Here is a 17684-nt window from a genome sequence, read left to right as displayed (position 1 = left end):
ACACACTGGGAAAGAGGGAGCAGGCAGAATCCTTGCACATCTTTGTCTCTTTAGAAGATCAAATAAAGAGCAGCTGTAATGCTATTTGTCACATCTGTGTAAAAAAGTGCCATGATCCGTATCATCAGATGAAAATGAGTAAGTGATGTACAAATGTACAAACAGTGGTTTCCCTTGCAAACTGGGAAAGACAGAAAGTCGTATTTTTAACCAAAGCAATAATACACTTTTGCAAAGCTCTCCTCGGTTTGGTGTCATTCTTCTCTTCGGAGCTTTCTTTAAATACTCATTCATAGAGAATACTGCTACCATAAAAAGCAAAAATACTTGAGAGTCATCCTCTTGTACCAACGCAAGGCACATATTTAAATCAGATTGAGAACACCTAGGGAGAGGAGGGTAAGAGACAGTTGCAGAAAACACGGGGAAGTTATGACTGATGTTCTGGGTTTTTATTGACACGTCACCATTTAGTAGCATCTGACATATTTCCTTTACGTAATCTTTCTCATACTACTTCCAGAGTCTGCTTTCCTGAATGTCTCCTCCACACGTGCAAAGACCCGTATTTCAGGCTGTGCTGTTCACCACGGCAGCCGAAGACTTCAAAGACTTCTTGCCAGATCAAAATAGAGCAGCAACAGGTGATGATTGGATGACTGGCACACAGTCCTCCTTTCACGCTATAATAACGGCTGATTAGGTGGATCCTGCTGATTTTTCAAGAAATATCAAGGTACTACCTCTACCTCAAGCTATGGTCTACTACTTGGCAGCCACAAGAAGTGGCAAATTACTTCATACTAAGCTGCTGCTACATTGACTAGACTGTCAACACAGCATCAGTTAGCTAGTTGAAACCTCACTTGTATAATTCTACACCACCTTGAAATCGCTTTTATGAGCATGACTTAGCCTTCTTTCAAGCCAGAACTGAACTGCATAAGAATTACAAAGAGCTTTTTTTTTTTTCTTTTAAAGATCTCTGAGGGAGCATTTGAGCGTGGAAAGCCAACACAGAATTATCAAGATATGACCAAAAAAAATTGGAAAGCGGAAAAGCTTCTGGCACTGTTTTCTTTTCAGTTTCTCAATTCATGCACGTGTCAAATTCTACTTAGAGTACAATAAGAAAAAATAAGTATGTAGATAAAGTAATTAATGATACTTAACAGAAGCACACTGCAAAAGAAATATGACACAAGACCATTATGTATAGTAAAGGAAATAATTACGCAAGTTTAACTTTTTCAGTAGTCTACTGTTTTCCCAACCTGCAATTCTGTTGATTCTACATTACAGCATAAATTAACTAGTTATGGCATCGACTGTATGACCAAAGGCAAAATATTAAGTTGCTTAAGGATTATGGTTATTCTGTCAAATGAGGATAAAAGTACTTCCTAACTGTGTAAAGTATTGCGAGGATAAATACATTAAGAGACAGGCAGACAGTTGTGTGATGGAGGTTGCCCATATATTTAACAATATAATCACATGTCCAAAATCATGTTATAGCAGCTCAGCAAAACATCGTTCAGCGCTGTCTCCATAGCTGACCAAACGAATCTCTTAGCCCTGGGAAATCTTCTTTAGGTAGAACTCATTTTTATAAAATTTTACAAAGGTGGCTTAAGGAAATGTGTTTTACCCTATGATGGGAGCAGGCAAAGAACGAGCGCATGATCAGCGATGGCAGTTCAGCTGCCAAGCAGCAACTTGTTAACTCGCCATAACTCAATCATGTTCAATTGTTTGCCCACAGCCTGGGGCTACAGACAGACATTTGGTCTGCTAACAACTGCGCCAGATGAAGACATTACTATCCCGAGCTATTTGTTATCACACATCTGCTGGAGATTATCATCTCCACAGCTCTGCCGGAGGAAGAAATCATGTGAGCGCTCCCTAATATGGTTTGTACAAAACCAGCCAATTTAATTTAAATAGGTGAGTTGAGCTAACCAGGCTGGTTTTGCCCGAAGCGTACTGAAAAAAAGCAGACAAAAAACCCCTTCTTTACTGGCAAAAGAGTGGAGGATGAAAACAAGCAGCTGGAAGAATTAACACCTTTGAGCAGTGTAGCTGGACTGGGGAAGGGACTGCTCCCATTCTAATGCAGAGAAATAATGTAAACAGAACTTTTTCAAGGCTATACAGGAGAAATAAATGCAGTTTCTAAACTAGTATTATTTAAGTACTGTTTATATAGTTTAAATAATTAATGGGAAAACTACATATTAGTAGTTGTCTGTAAAGGTAGCATAAACAGGTGTATATATATATATAAGTATATATGTGTGTGTATATTTAAATGTGTTGAATACAAATGATGTGTTGAACTGTATCAGTATAATATAATCTATCCAGGTTCTAAGTTTTGTGGTGCAGGGCTGTTCCCCTTCTTAGCATTTGGTTCATCAGTAGCCAAATCAACAGTTCTCAACGATCCAATTACCTTGCCACTAGTAAAAGGTCATGTTAGTTTACATGGGATTGGCTCATTATTATTAATTTTGACAGAAGAAACCTAATACAAGAAACCCAGTACATTAAAGCTCACCCAGCAAATATCACTATTATTTCACCACAAAGAGACAGCTGCAGACCACTGCCATGTTTCGAGCTCCACACCTTTCTGATGTATTTACAGAGCAAATTATTCCACAAGTCACTGATCTAATGTAATATGGGTATTTACATATTGTCTACATGCTGAGACAAGAACGGTGTTCAGTCATCCAAAAGGGGTAAGAAAAGTCAAGGCAAGCACAGAAAAATGTGTGTGTGTATACACATATCTCATATGCCGAAGAAAACCAGAAAAAAGGTATTTCAGAAAAGCAAACAAAAAAGAAACAGCAAGAAATACGGGTGTGTGAAAACTATATGAAGACTGACCCAGAGAAATTCAGTCTTGCAATAAAAGCAGATTAAACTGTATTCTCGACATGCACAATAATTTTATAGAATTTCCAATACCTACTCACTGCTGCTGTTCTATCACTGCTTTTAGCAACAAACATTAAGACAATATAAGGCCACAGCCACTACTTTTTGTATGCCTCTTTTTAAGGGGGTTACTAATCTGAATTACCTTGATGTGTCACCTGTATTAGTTTCAGACATGCAAGAACTAATTCAGAGTCAATTTCAGAAAGCTTCAGACTTTCAGGTGTGAGTAAGCACTTGCATTCAACAGAAGATTTAACTGCATATGCATGTAGTACACTGAAATAATGAAAGATTTACTAAAATGTTTCTTAATTCTGCAACTTAACCTTGTGGCATTTGATCGGCATCATTGTAGGTTAGTGGGTTTAAAGTATTTGGGCACATGGAAATCTGTCATTTAGATTTCTGCATCTTAAGGTTTCATACACAGTAATGAAGATGCCCATCTGCAACTAAGGTGATGTTCACCGTTTTATTAACTCTGTGAACAATATTTGCTACTAAACCTGTGATTTCTATAGGTACCTTGTTAAACAGAAATATCTTCCTTCTCTGTATTGCCTGGTGAAACTAAGATTAACCCTTTTGGTAGAAGTGATAATTTAAAATTAAGTTCAATATTAACCACAGATAAATCTGACATCTGTCACTATGCACCATGAATGTCATTTATAAGGAACGGAATACCAGAGGAATTGTTTTGAATTGAATGAGGATAGGGACTTATGAAGATATGAGGAGATGAACGATGTATTTGTCATGTGTTGTCCCTATACATCTGGAATTCAATCTCTCTTTTGGTTGTAACAGCTTTTGATAAAAAGCAAAATATTAGGTTATAGAACACTCACGCTACAGGAAGAAAGTAGTCACCAGACATGCTATTGGCTTGAGAGAAAAAATGTTTGCACATTGTGCAAATTAAATTCTTATTTTCAGAAGCTAAACTGTAGCAAGAATGTTAAAATTTGTTCAATATACAGCTTGTAAATAAGACATATATGACTTGATATTCTAAGACAGCAGATGGTTCGTTAAAAATATCATTTTCATAGAAGTCTAAGAATTTCTCTTCAAGTCACTTTAAAGAACAAACTAACTGCTTGTGTAGGTAGCAATCACTTCACAAGAGCTTCATTGGTCAGAATAACAAACACGTAAGTTATGATTCTGAATTCTTCGGACACCATTTTACATTGCTACAGCATAGAAAAGATCCTAAAATGACTTTAAATATAATCTGTTTCTCACTGCTCACTTTATATCCACTTTATACTCTCAGCTTCATGTAGGCAGCCTGATAGTAAGAGTGCAGTTACGGTGAAAATTCATACCTAAAGTGAACTCATTCTAAAATTCTGAGCAAAAATATGACTTAACAAGTATTCTTGCCAGAAAATGCATGCAGCGATTTTGTTTAATAGACAAAGATAACAACAATTTCTGAAGATGAATGACCAACACATGTATAACCAATGTTTCAGAGCATGTAACTAGAACTTGTATACAATGAAATAAGATTTGTATTTAATATGCATATTTTTGAAAGAAGTGTTCTTTTCTCTCTACAGGTATTCATCAAAGCAAATATTTAACAATATTAATAACTTATTTCAGGGTGACCACATATACTGTAAAAGACAAGTGCCTGGAAGACAACTGTCTCACTCAAACCCATAGTATTACATTATGAAATAAATCTATTTTAACTTTTTTTAAAACATAATTTGATAGTACGTTGTCATCTTTACAGAACAATGTAGAAATTGTATAAGGTGGTGTGCATAGCAAGGGAAACATTTCTGTAGTTTCAACTTTTAAAAAATACTAGAATTAAAATAATTATTTGGCAGAATATATTCAGCAGGTAACATATACATAAAAAACCCTCCAGGAACAGACTCCTAGATCAGTGCCCATCAGTTCAGTGTTGAATTTTTTGTCTTTTGAGTGGGAGGAAAGAAGCCAGAGAACAGAACTAGATTTGTTTTTAATAAGTCTTCACAATGAAATTTTTATTGTCAAAATGTGATATAAGAACAAGTTAAGTGTTACAGTATTTGAGTTATCTTCCTGATTTCAAAAGCATGTATGTATAATGGTAATTTTATACATTTTCAGCACTTAACTTACATGACAGAAGCACAAACCTTACTTTTGCTTGCATTTAATTCTGGCGTTTACTAAAGAGATTAAGTTTAGCAAGTATAGTGGCATATAGTCACCAATAAAGTCCAATACCTACATTTAAGGCAAAGATTATGCCATATAAAAGAAATTCTTGAAAGTAAATCACAAAAAAACCCCAGAAGACCTCTGAAAATACACCCCAAAAGAACTGTGTAATTTCTTACACAAACATTTGAGAGTTAAGAAATCAACAAATTCATAAACAGTATCAATGACAGCTGGAACATTAACTTACCTGCTAGCTGTTTTCACAGAGCTGTTTTTCTTGTGTCCTCTTTCTGATCGGTTGTCTCGCAAGAGTTGAAGCTATTAAAAGAAATGTTCAGAACAGTCTCACAAGCAATGCCTTTATTTGCTTTTTAGAAATGTTTTCCTGACAATGCCATTCTTTCCTGTCTTGAGTAATATTTCAATAGTTTTCACCCAAGACTCTAGAAGAGATGGACATCTCACAGAATTTTACAATAATAGTTAGTATTTCAAGATATATCCACCAATTTAAAATTCCTAAACAATTGAAGAAGTAAAAATCAAAGCATTCTCAAAGCATATTAGAAAGCCATGCAATTCACAATTTTACAATTAACTTAGGTATAAAATTTTACAGTTTTCGCAATTTCAATTTTCAAAATTATGTAATGAAAAACTATTCAGGTTGGCACTCGTATCTGAGCAGTTATGAAACAGTTATAAACTCCTGTAAGCCCCAGGAGCTTTTGTAATTTCAAAGTTGCAGAATCAACAAAAACACGGTATTACAGCCTCCGATAATAGTGGGGAAGTAGGAATAATGAAAGATTCATTTAACTGAAACGGTGACTCAGTTTCTGGAACAAGCTCTGATTTACTCTATTTATTTTTAGACAAATAAAGGAAGACTTTTTATTCAGACTATGTCCAATATTCAGAAGTCTACTTCCAGCATTATGATATTTGTCAGGATGAGTAAAGTGACAGTAACAGTAAAAAACGACTGCCGAAAAGGTACACTAAAGACATTAGAATTAGAGAGCAAAAAAAAAATACAAACGTTTCTTGAAACTAATCATATACTGAAGATAGTATAGAATGAACGACTATTTAGAAACAGACTTCAGGTAAATGGATCTAATATTCACAGCAAACACATTTAGAAGTCCACTGGAAATTAGGAAATGATGAACTTCATGACTTGGCCAACCACACCTTAATGCTGTACATGAGCATGGACTCCAAAAAATGACATCAAATACACTTGATTAATTTTTCCCCAATTCTCTATAGCTTGCTTCTTGTTTAAGGAATGCTCCTTGTCATTTCAATTATCTAGTTCTCAGGTGCGGTAAAAATAGTGCAGTCCAGTTTTAAAAGGCACTCTGAAGGATACATAAAGGTAAGGCACCTTATTCTGATAAAATATTTTTTTCATTTTCTTATCATCAACAAATCAGAGCACTTAAAATTCATATTTAAATGTAGCCACAATTTTAACCAGCATGACATTCGTACAATGTGTATGTAGTTCATGATGAAGCTAAGGAGAACAGTCTTACTGTTATCAATATTCTCTGGCTGATAAGTACATTTTAGTTAGAGCATGTACAAACACAGATCATCTGCCAGATTTTAAATTTGGCTAGTTAATTACTTGTGTTCTAACAAAACAACTTCAACTCCAGAAATGAATTAAAAGAGAAAGTAGCAAACTGATGCAACCAATAGTTATACGCTATGGATCTTCACAAATTTAGTCAGAATTTATAGGCTGTCAAAATTGTCATAATTACGTTGCACCATCATTCTCTTTTTTTTTTACTTGTCTAAAAAGAATAACCCATTATATGCCAGTAGCACCTACATTATTTGATGACATTAGCTTTACTTTACAATTCATTAGTAATCTGTAAATTACAAATACAGTGAACTTCAGATAGACCCTGAAAACACAGCCCTTAGGAAGTACAAAATAAACACATAAAATTTAAAATTAATTCAAATCTAATATTATCTGAGAAAAGATGAATTAATTTGTCATTATGTGTCAGCTAAGCAGACTTTTTCACACTCTATGCTGAATGGATATTGCCCATATGTATGATGCAGGTTAACGTATTTCTCAGCATGGAAATTTCCATTCTGTTTTAAGCTTAGAATCTTTTAAAGAAGTGAACAGTACATCTTCAGTTAACTACTCTGTTATGTGAGACTATTGATATATTAAAAAAGCCAATTAAAAAAAATATTCACTCAAACTCATTCTAATCTAGCAAATTTGACTACTTATAGCGTCAGAATTTCAGGAAGAGGATAAAGATTAACCCAAGAGAACTTTTTAACTTGATTAATTAAGATGAAGCACGCTCATATTTAAAACGGTCTTTTTAATGTCTTTCTTCTACTAGGAAATGCATTACAAAATAATGAGAGTTAAATGTGAATCATATAAAGCCGTCTGTTTAGATGTTAAGTGTCAGTCAGCTTAATGTAACATGTTAGAAGTTCACAATTTACAGCTAAAACTGTACTAGGTTTTATCCACTCTGGCAGTTTTGGGCAAGTAATATAACTTTTAGAGATTCAGCTTGCTCTGGAGTTCAAAAGAAGGGGGAGGGGAAAGGAAAGAGTATACACTGATTTAAACTATGACTCACGAGAGCTACAAGCATTCATGATGGATCATCCTCTGATGAACCCTTCAAAGATTCCACAGATCTTATTTCCTTTTGAAGTTTCAAATCTGTTTAAATTTGTAAATGTACTAGTGAACTGGCACAGATCTAATGAAATCAACAGTGTTATACCATTTTTTACCAACTTGCAAAATTTACTGTGCAACTTAAGTCTTAAATTTCAATGCACTGCTGATATATTCAGCTGCTTTTATTTTTACTGAGTAGTTGAAGTTAATGATACATTTATGAAATGAAACCAGACTTATTTTCACACTATAAAGTTCCTGGACAGTATGTTCTGTTTAGACCTTACTACCATCCACAAAGAAAGGTATTCCTCCATGTCTGAAGACAAGCTAAAGAAATAAGTGCTATGTTGCTAATCAAGTATTAAACATGTCTCCACATTCCCTCAACCACATGTCTAGGCTTGGACCTCCTAGGGACTATTTGTAGGGGCTCAGCAGACAAAGTAGTGAGATACTTTCATCGATATCTGCACCGTGATAGAGATTTAACAGTTCCTTTTTTACTGCTCTGGTCATTTAAACCACTGAAACGCAGAAAAATGGAGTTGAAGATCTTCCTGTAGAAGCCTGCCCACTCTTGTCACTGTTCTGTATTTCTTGATTTTGAGAGTCAAATGTTTTGCTTTCCAGCATTTTGGGAAACACAATATTTGCAGATACTATGATTAACAAAATAATTAAGAAAACAACCAGACTTTCCATTTAACCTGTTAAAACTCAAAGACGCTTAACTGAAATTAAGTGATTAAAGATTTTTAATTAAGGGACTTTTTGAAATGCTCTGCTGTTAATATGTTTCCTTACAAGAAAATATGAAACCATATCTGCTTTGTTTATAATTTCTTAAAATATTAGCCCACTACCTCTGGAGTAGAGGTAGTTAAATTCCTTTACACATCTCAAGTAAACTGTTCTTGATCAAAGCAGTTCTTACCTGGCTATGTTCCTTCCTAGCCCCAGGGCTAAACCAGTGGCTGTGGGAGAAAAAGAAAAGACAGGTTTAACAATATAACTAACAAAGCACATGCTGTCATATGACCAGCCTGTGCGTGCTTTCGGGTATTTTATTGTCTGCCAGGAAAATACAGCCTTTGGCTATGCTTTATTTTAATGGGATATTTTTATTGAGCTCTCTAAGTCTGTAACAGTTTTGAAAGAACGCACTACAAATTTCACTTCTGAGTAGCTATTGGCTTTATAGGTAATTATATTTTGTCAAACAAGCTAAAATAATATATAAACGATAGTATTTTAATATACTATAGTGCATGTGCTATAAATAAAAGTAATTCCATATTTAGTACGGAAGTGTTACTTATTAAGATTGTAACTAAAAAGATTTTTAGGTACTGTGGACTACCTGCTAGTTGTTAATGTATTATTTCACAAATTGATGTCTGAGTTTGAATCTAAAGTGAAATTCAAAATCCGTAAATTCAGTGGCTTCCTATCTCCATACAATTGCACAATTTTGACTACTGGCAGCGTTATTTCATAGAGGCGAAAATTTGGACTAAGACATTGACATGCAGGGACAAGAACTCACAACGTGACTTTTCCCTCAGTGGCAGTAAAAGCATATTAATACTGGTTGGCTTACATACTGCCAGCACACGGAACTGAATTAACATCTGAATGTAGCTGTAAGTAAGCATATACAAAACTGGGGCAAATCTTGACACTTGCAAAATGAAAAGGAGAAGGAAAAATGATTAAAACAAGGGGGATCTGAAATTACATATGGTGCCAACATATTAGTCATATAAGCAAGCAATAGGTTTTGGGCAAAGGATAAAATAATTCCATCCATTATAATATTGCACAAAAAGACCATTGCATTATCTGCTATTATGCTTGTAAGTTTCTCTAGAAGTGTAACCATAGATTATAAGATTAACCTAGTCACGCTTTTTCTGAAGTAGTTAGATTCAATACAGTTTACTCTCATTTTTTCCCCACAGCAGCCATGTAATGACACTAAAATTTTTACTTCAATAAATATACTGAGAAGTAACAGATTCCATAGAATTGACTGGTCTAAATTACTCTCTCTCTTTTTTTTTTTTTTTAAGTCACAAATCTGAAAGTTTTGTGGCTTTTTGTCACTCACTTTTTGTGAGCTTGCTGATGAGCAGTGAACCCTCTCATTCTTGTATACAAGACTAGCTGTCATCGAAACCTGTGTGCTGCTAACTCCTTTTTCTACTTTTAAGATGATTAAGGAAAAGAAGTAGGAAATGAGAAGAGAATGACAGCAATAAAATTAAAGATACACTTTGAGATAAAAATTAGTAGTTATTTATATATTTTGGACATGAAACGTTCATCAACTGCTCCAAATAGTTCAAAAACGGAGGAAAACGGAGATTTCATGCACACAACTTTGATGTTGGCAGTGGATGAAAAGAAAAACTGTCACATTTGTGAGTGACACAACAAATAAGGTCACAAACATCCAGAAGCTGATGAAGATAAGAAATACAATGGGTTAGATCTAAATTCCACAAAGATGAGAGTCTTGTCCCTGACCAGTGTCAACAGCAAATGCTCAAGGAGGAGCAGCAAACTGAGGTATCCTCCTACACATAAACTCTGCTGGTTTGTGGCAAATCAGTGGATTAAGACTAACTTAAATGTATTTCTAGTGAGAAAATACAATCAAGGTAACTTGAATGCATCTCATATTTAGACATTAAAAAAACTTCCTAAAGAATAAGACGTCTTCTAATGAGAACGTGATATTCACGTCACACTGTTTTGTATAATTTTGTCCATTCACTTAATTACAGTATTATTTGTTTCCTTGTTTGTCTTAATAAAATAAACAAAAGTAAAAACCATAAAGAATCAGCTGAACTACTTCAGGGTAGAAATAACTTATGAAATCATACTCTCTTTAGTTAACACGCACATTAGCAAGTCATGGGATGCAACAGAAGTTGATTAGGAGCATAAAACAGTTGGTACTGAGGATCTGATGTTTGTAGTATATGTGCTTTGGCAAGTTTTGTTTTAAACTGTGGATGCTATATCTAGTAGCAGTTAGAACATATAAATGTATCCTCAAATATATAATTTCCTAGTCACGTGTGTCTGTGTTTTAGATTTCTGATTTGGAAAAGTACAAGAAAATTTAACCATCTTATTGTAACTATTCAAAAGAGATAACCAAGAAATAACGCTGCTAATGTTGTCAGCTGAACGGAGTAAGAGTTTACAGTAATGGCACACTGGAGTAACTAAACAAACCAAATGACATTCTGTGTTTACATCTGTCCAAACAATTAATTCAGTGTCTTTTTGTCTAATTTATGATAACCTTCTTCCTCACACGATACATCATGTTTAAGACTCAAAGATGTGATGCTTGTTTATTTTCATATATTCAGGCTTGGCATTTCTGAATGGAGAAAAATAAAGCCACCCTTTTTCAACAACCCATACTTGGTATCTACTGTTGTGTTTTAGGAAAGCATATACTTAGCAAGTTAATAAAAACATGTTTACAAAGCCCTGAACTTCACATTCCTTTAACAAACATAAAATTACTTATGAAGTATTACAAATACTATTATTCAAGAAAGATCATTACGTAGCTGAGCTGAGGTTCTCTTATCACATGTTTGTACAGTTGTAAAATGTGGCTTTGGGACAGAGGTACTACTGTAAAGCAAACAATAATAAAAAGTTCTAACTCCCATCACTGATACTCACTCGTGGTGAAGAGAATCCTGGGACAAGTGAACCGTTTTCCTGCTACCGCCTGGTCCTGGAGTTATCTAATGAAACAAAGTTGGAAAAAAGTCTTTGAATAATGGGGCAGTATACACACACAGTGACTGTTTATTATGAAAACAGAGACAATACACTAGATACAGTAAATGCAATTAGCAATATCTGCAATTTTTAAGTAAAGTCTGAATGCAGAAAGTGCTATACAAGGGTTACCAAAATCCTTTATGTGTAATTCTGATTGGATGTCAGACATCAGACATTTACAGATGTCAGGTGCCTAGGTTACTTTTTGAAAAGTTCATGAAGCACTTTATCTCCAAAAAAATGAAAGTCAGATGCTTTGAAAATAATATTTAAAATATTTCTGTATTATCCACAGATATGGATGGTAAATTTATTAAAAAACATTCCCAACCTTTGTATCCCTACACAAAGTTTTTGAAATTCAAGTTGATGTGGGATAGAAAGCAAAGATAAAATAATTTTTACCACACTGTACTGTAGTCCTTCTCTAGTACTTTATATATACCAAACCCAAAAACACATACTATGCTCAATTTAAGAATGATCCTAAGAATGCATGTTAGCACATGCAGACTTTTGCAGATGATGTGATATTCTGGTATTCCTCAAGAATGCATTCAAACAGCTTTATTTTTGTTTTTGGAATCTGGCTAATTTGTCTGCACTTGTAGATAGGTAAAAGCAGAAGAATAAGAGACCACCTGATTAAACTCACGCCTGAAGAAACAGAGCAGAACGCAAAGTATTCCTGTTGGAAAGAATGCAGGAACAAATTTTCAGTTCCTTGGAGATAGTTTTATAGTCAGTAGATGACCAGAGGAGGGAATGAAGTCAGACGTTCTGCCAGTTTTGAAAGGAGACCACAAAAACTCAATGATAATACATTTATATGGCTCAGGCTTGCCAAAAGTACGCAAGCGAAAGCTTCACAGATAAAAGGAGCCTATTCTTTATTAAAAGAACAATGCGCTCAAGTTTTAAAGAAAAAAATCTCTATTCATCGGGTCTCATGCTGGAGAAAAGCCAGGGCAGTCAGAGCTCCAAATCTGGAAAACTTTCAAAGAACGCTCACTGAATAATTTGAAAGCTCTGTGCAGTTAAAAAAAATAATCTGTTTCTTTGACCTGAAGAATGGCGTCACTCAGGGCCAATCTGAGTAACCATAAAGCGTTGTCCCTTTTCTGGCTGGTGGTAATCGAAAAGACTTGGTAACGCCTTACCCCAGAAATATCTATGCAAACATACAAATCCCTACCGAGTAGGCATGGCAGCCACATTTGGAGAACAGCACCTACTGCTTTAAGAGCATTTGGAATTTACTGTTTTACTAGACTTAGCGAAACTTTATATTGCCACATGATAATAATAAAATAGTGACCAAACGTTACTTTTGCAATGGCATAGTTCACCTAATAATACCAGCAAGGAATGTCAATTCACAAAGACAAAGCTAGAAATATGGAGAAGTGTTTTAATATATAATTTCCAAATTCTAAGATTAATAACTAAACTGTTACTTTAACACTACAGGTAAATATGTAGCTCAGCTCTTGAGAGTTACATCCTGCATTAATCTAAAAATGAGGTTTTCATGCTATTCCAGTGGGTATCCCTGGAATATAGTAATCCATTTTCTACACTGTGGCTATAAGAAAAGCCGACTGTGCCTATGTCATGCTTTGTTAGAGGTTCATGATCACATTATCTCATGGTGGACCTGACACTTTTATTCAGTTTACAGTATGTTCTGTGTACAGGCAACTTATTTCCTTTGCCAGGGCTGCTGACAACCTTTTCCACACTATATTAATCTTGTTTACAGACTTTATCTTGGTACAAATATCAGAAAACTGAACTTTTTATCTCGGGGAGAAAATAAACAACATGTTGACAGAAGCAAAAGCTATTTTCTGGACTAAAATTGGTTGTTTACCAGCAGCCATACTTATGGAAACAAGTTTAAGTTTCCAGCTTACCCAAAATACATAATCTGAAATTTAATAAGCATGGAAATTTCAAGAAAAATCACTTGATAAATTGCCAGTTTTAAAATAATATATAAACCGCAGAGGTATGTTTTGCCACTAATTTATATGAGAATATGAACTTGCTTGGAATACAGGTATAACTGATCAGAAAGTACATTGCTGAGGTTTCTCTTGCACACCCTAGGTAGCTTCAGTTACTAAGCAGCAACAAAATATTTATAAAACTAAACTCATAATGCATACACATGGATCTTTACATAAAACTGAATGCTGATTGTTGTAAGATTCGCAATATGTTAATGCAAATGAATTCCTATTTGACAAAAAAAAGTTATCTAGGGTGTGAAAAAACAAAGCAAAAGCCCATCTTCATCTGCTAACTCACTATTAGAAATATCTACTGCAAAGTTCTGCTCAGACTCCACAGATGAGAGCACCAATTGCTCCAGAAAGCAGCAGCAGATCGCAGGACACTAAAATAAAAACAAATATCCTCTCAACTGTTCAGATTCTTTATTAATGAAAAAAAAAAAATTATGCAGTTATCTAGAATTGGTTTAGGTGATGAAGTCCCAGTGCACAAGTAGAAATCAGGGGTTAAAGTAACCACTAGCTTTTTCTTGGGATACTAAGGACAAGCAAAGCACAACAATTTTTTTTTTTTTTTAATTGAATGTATGGGATTGTTTAGAAGACTGACAGATCAGGCCTGTTTTAAACTTTAAACTAAGTTCATTCATTAACAACACACTTCTTGGTAATGGTCAATTCTTACACAGTATTAAACAATGTCCTTATATCCAGAAGAGTGTTAGCGTTTAATACTCTTACGCTGAATCAGCTGCGAATACACAAGTTCATCGAGCTGATGCTGTATAAGTAGCACTGATGGTCCTTGATGGTTCTTAGCCACAGGGGTCCAGGCAACCAGGACTAAGCCACCTGAGCAAGACATTAGAACTGAAGTGGGCTTGTCTTCCTTTTCATCAAACTCTCCTTGCTTTGTCTGATGTCTTTATGTTACTGTTCCCTCTAAAAAAAGTGAGGGAGAAGGCGCCTTCTCTTTTTTTTGTAACAAACACCGGAGCCATGGGCAAGTTAAGTGCAATCTGAAAAAGCACATTTTGATAATGTCCAACAAGAGCTGTAGACTACTTTTGCCACATGCTTTACAGGAAAAAATGCAGCAGATTTTTCTTTTTCTGATAATATAAATAGAGTAATATTTTTTGCAAATCTTTTGAAGAATAAACTTTTGGGAAAAAAATGCCATGGCACGCTTTAAAGTCCATACACAACATGAACAGAATTCGGGCTTCAAAAGTTCCTTCCTATGAGCCATTAAAATCCCTAGAAAATGCCCAACAACCTCTTTCAAGCTTTTTAGCAGTATATTTAATAGTTTGTGTTTCTAGAAGTCACATTACCCCATTACTGAACATAACCACACTCATACTGGAACTTAAGTTAACTTTAATATAAAAAGTAGAAATATTTCCAACTATTTCCTCTAACTAAGAATAGTGGCTTTTAAAAAACTTACTAGATGTAGCAAATGACAAAGAATGATGTCCTAGAGGATAAGGAACAATATCAACCTTCAAAAAGTACAAAAGAAATATCACGGCTCTTCACACAACTCGGCTGTGTTGCAACCTGTACTGCAGCTTGGTTGCATAGAGCAGCAAAATAAGTAGGAGCGTAAAGGGAAACTAGGGAAATGGTTGAGCTTCCTTGCTTTTCATCTTCCTCTTGTGCAAAGTCTCTCCAGTAACACATTGGACAAGAGATACTATAACCTACAGTTGATATAACTGTTTTAAGACGAATAAAGTTTAGGGTCATCTTTGGAACTGTTAACTTCTTCTGGCTACAAGACCTTTTACCATTGTTTGAATAAGACAGGTGGTGACTGCACACTCTTTACAGAGCCTCATGAAACACGGGTACTCCAACTCAGAGACAAAGTACTCCTGTTTTGCCTGAGAAATTATGACCTGCACTGATGGACACAGTAAAATGGAAAAGTATTCAAGACTCAGGGGTTTTGCTTCAAAATACACAACATTGTACACTGCTGCCCAAGATATTACATATAACAAACTTCAGAACTGATATATGGAAAGATGGTGGGATAAACAGAAAAAAGAAGGACCTGAAAGATAGGATGTTGTTAAGGGCACTGTCCAAATGCCTCAAACATTGACAGCTTGGGCACAGACCACCTCTCTAGAAGGCCTGTTCCAGTGTTTGACCACCCTTTTGTTAAAGAAACGCTTCCTAATGTGCAGTCCAAACCTCCCCTGGTACAGGGGAACCAAATACTGAAAGTGATATTTTTGCATTTTAAATTGGATTTTATGCCAAACACTCCACAGCACGTGCAGTGAAAGGACATTACCAAGCCTGTTTTGTACAGGATGTTATGTCCTTGCTATGATTTGGTGGACTTGGCAGGGTTAGGATTATTGTTGGACGCAATGATCTTACAGGTCTTTTCCAATCTAAATGATTCTATGATGTATTTAAAAAATCCACATAAATAATTATGGAAGTATTTGAATGCTTAACTTAGCCATCACTGTGTCACATTCATAGCATGCAAAATCTGGTACAGGTTTGAACCATTCCCACGCATCGTATCATTGGGTACCAGGGAGAAGTGCTCAGCACCTCCTTCTCCACTGCTCCTCCTCAGGTAGTAGCAGAGAGCAATGAGGTTGCCCCTCAGCCTCCTTTTCTCCAAACTAGACAAACCCAGAGTCCTCAGCAGCTCCTCATAAGACATTCCTTCCAGCCCTTTCACCAGCTTTGTTGCCCTCTTCTGGATGCACTCAAGGACCTTCACATCCCTCTTAAATTGTGGGCCCCAGAACTGCACAGAGTACTCAAGGTGAGGCCACACCAATGCCGAATAGAGCAGCACAGTCACCTCTTTTGACCGGTTGGTCATACCACTGAGTGAGAGGGAGAAAAATGTCTGTGGTACAGTCATAGGTTGCTTGAACCATTTACTTTACATGAATAGGCTAAGAAGTGTCCAGGACTGGAGTCTATATAGAACATTGTTTAAAGAAAACTAACCAGTTTAGTGGATCAATTTATGCATCTCTTCATACAATAAATATTATAGCGCTATTTTACTTTACCTGTGCTGTAGTTTAAAGAAAAGGTACTACCATGTGCCAACAAAAAATACAGTAAGTTAACACAAAACAAAAATACATTACATCATTACTTAGCAATTCTGTTTACTTCTTATTTGAAGTATATTTTAACCTTCACTTACTGAATAACCCATAGGAAATCATTAATTATTTTTAAAGACACCTATAATACAGAGCTCCCAAGTACGGATGTGTACCATACACACTATTTTCTTAATACTTAAAATATGGTAAACTACTTTAAAATGCCTACTCAACCATACCTCTTCTCCCTTATTTTTTCCCTTGCTATGACACAGCAAGTACACTTCCTCTTCATAATTTATGTTTAGCATAGGAAATATATTTTTGAAACAATACAGACTATGTCGTATTTGTAATTCTACCTCAGATACGTCTTCCATTACTGAAAAAAATAAATTTCTTAAAAGTTAGGTAATTGTTAAATACTGAAAGTGATATTTTTGCATTTTAAATTGGATTTTATGCCAAACACTCCACAGCACGTGCAGTGAAAGGACATTACCGAGCTTGTTTTGTACAGGATGTAATGTCCTTGCTATGATTTGGTGGACTTGGCAGGGTTAGGATTATTGTTGGACGCAATGATCTTACAGGTCTTTTCCAATCTAAATGATTCTATGATGTATTTAAAAAATCCACATAAATAATTATGGAAGTATCTGAATGCTTAACTTAGCCATCACTGTGTCACATTCATAGCATGCAAAACCAGTAAAATTTCAGCAAAATTTTGCTGAACACTAGTTACACAAATGAGCTAACCACTTTTCTAAATGAGAGAATAGATGCATTTTTCCACTCTATAAATTAACTGCTATGATCAACTACAGATTAACACATGTAAAAGTTAATTATATTAATCAATTTTTTTAAATTCCAGAAGAAAAGATACTTTTTCCCACGTTCACATATTTAGAGTAT

At 35.1% G+C, this 17684-nt stretch overlaps 1 protein-coding gene across 2 annotated transcripts in view; it reads right to left on the bottom strand.

Annotated features, from left to right (window-relative positions):
- GPATCH2 (G patch domain containing 2) overlaps window positions 1–17684 on the bottom strand; it is a 116392-nt gene that overhangs the window by 25021 nt on the left and 73687 nt on the right. For both annotated transcript variants that reach the window (XM_009894313.1, XM_009894314.1), the window contains exons 5-7: window positions 11540–11604; window positions 8760–8799; window positions 5381–5451 (exon numbers count right to left, since the gene is read on the bottom strand). In XM_009894313.1, the coding sequence (XP_009892615.1) occupies window positions 5381–5451; window positions 8760–8799; window positions 11540–11604 (176 nt within the window). The remainder of the gene's footprint in view (window positions 1–5380; window positions 5452–8759; window positions 8800–11539; window positions 11605–17684) is intronic.

The sequence above is a fragment of the Charadrius vociferus genome, unplaced genomic scaffold, assembly GCF_000708025.1.
Source record: "Charadrius vociferus isolate BGI_N301 unplaced genomic scaffold, ASM70802v2 scaffold261, whole genome shotgun sequence".
NCBI classification, from domain to species: domain Eukaryota; kingdom Metazoa; phylum Chordata; class Aves; order Charadriiformes; family Charadriidae; genus Charadrius; species Charadrius vociferus.
This window is presented reverse-complemented; position numbering and strand designations above follow the sequence as displayed.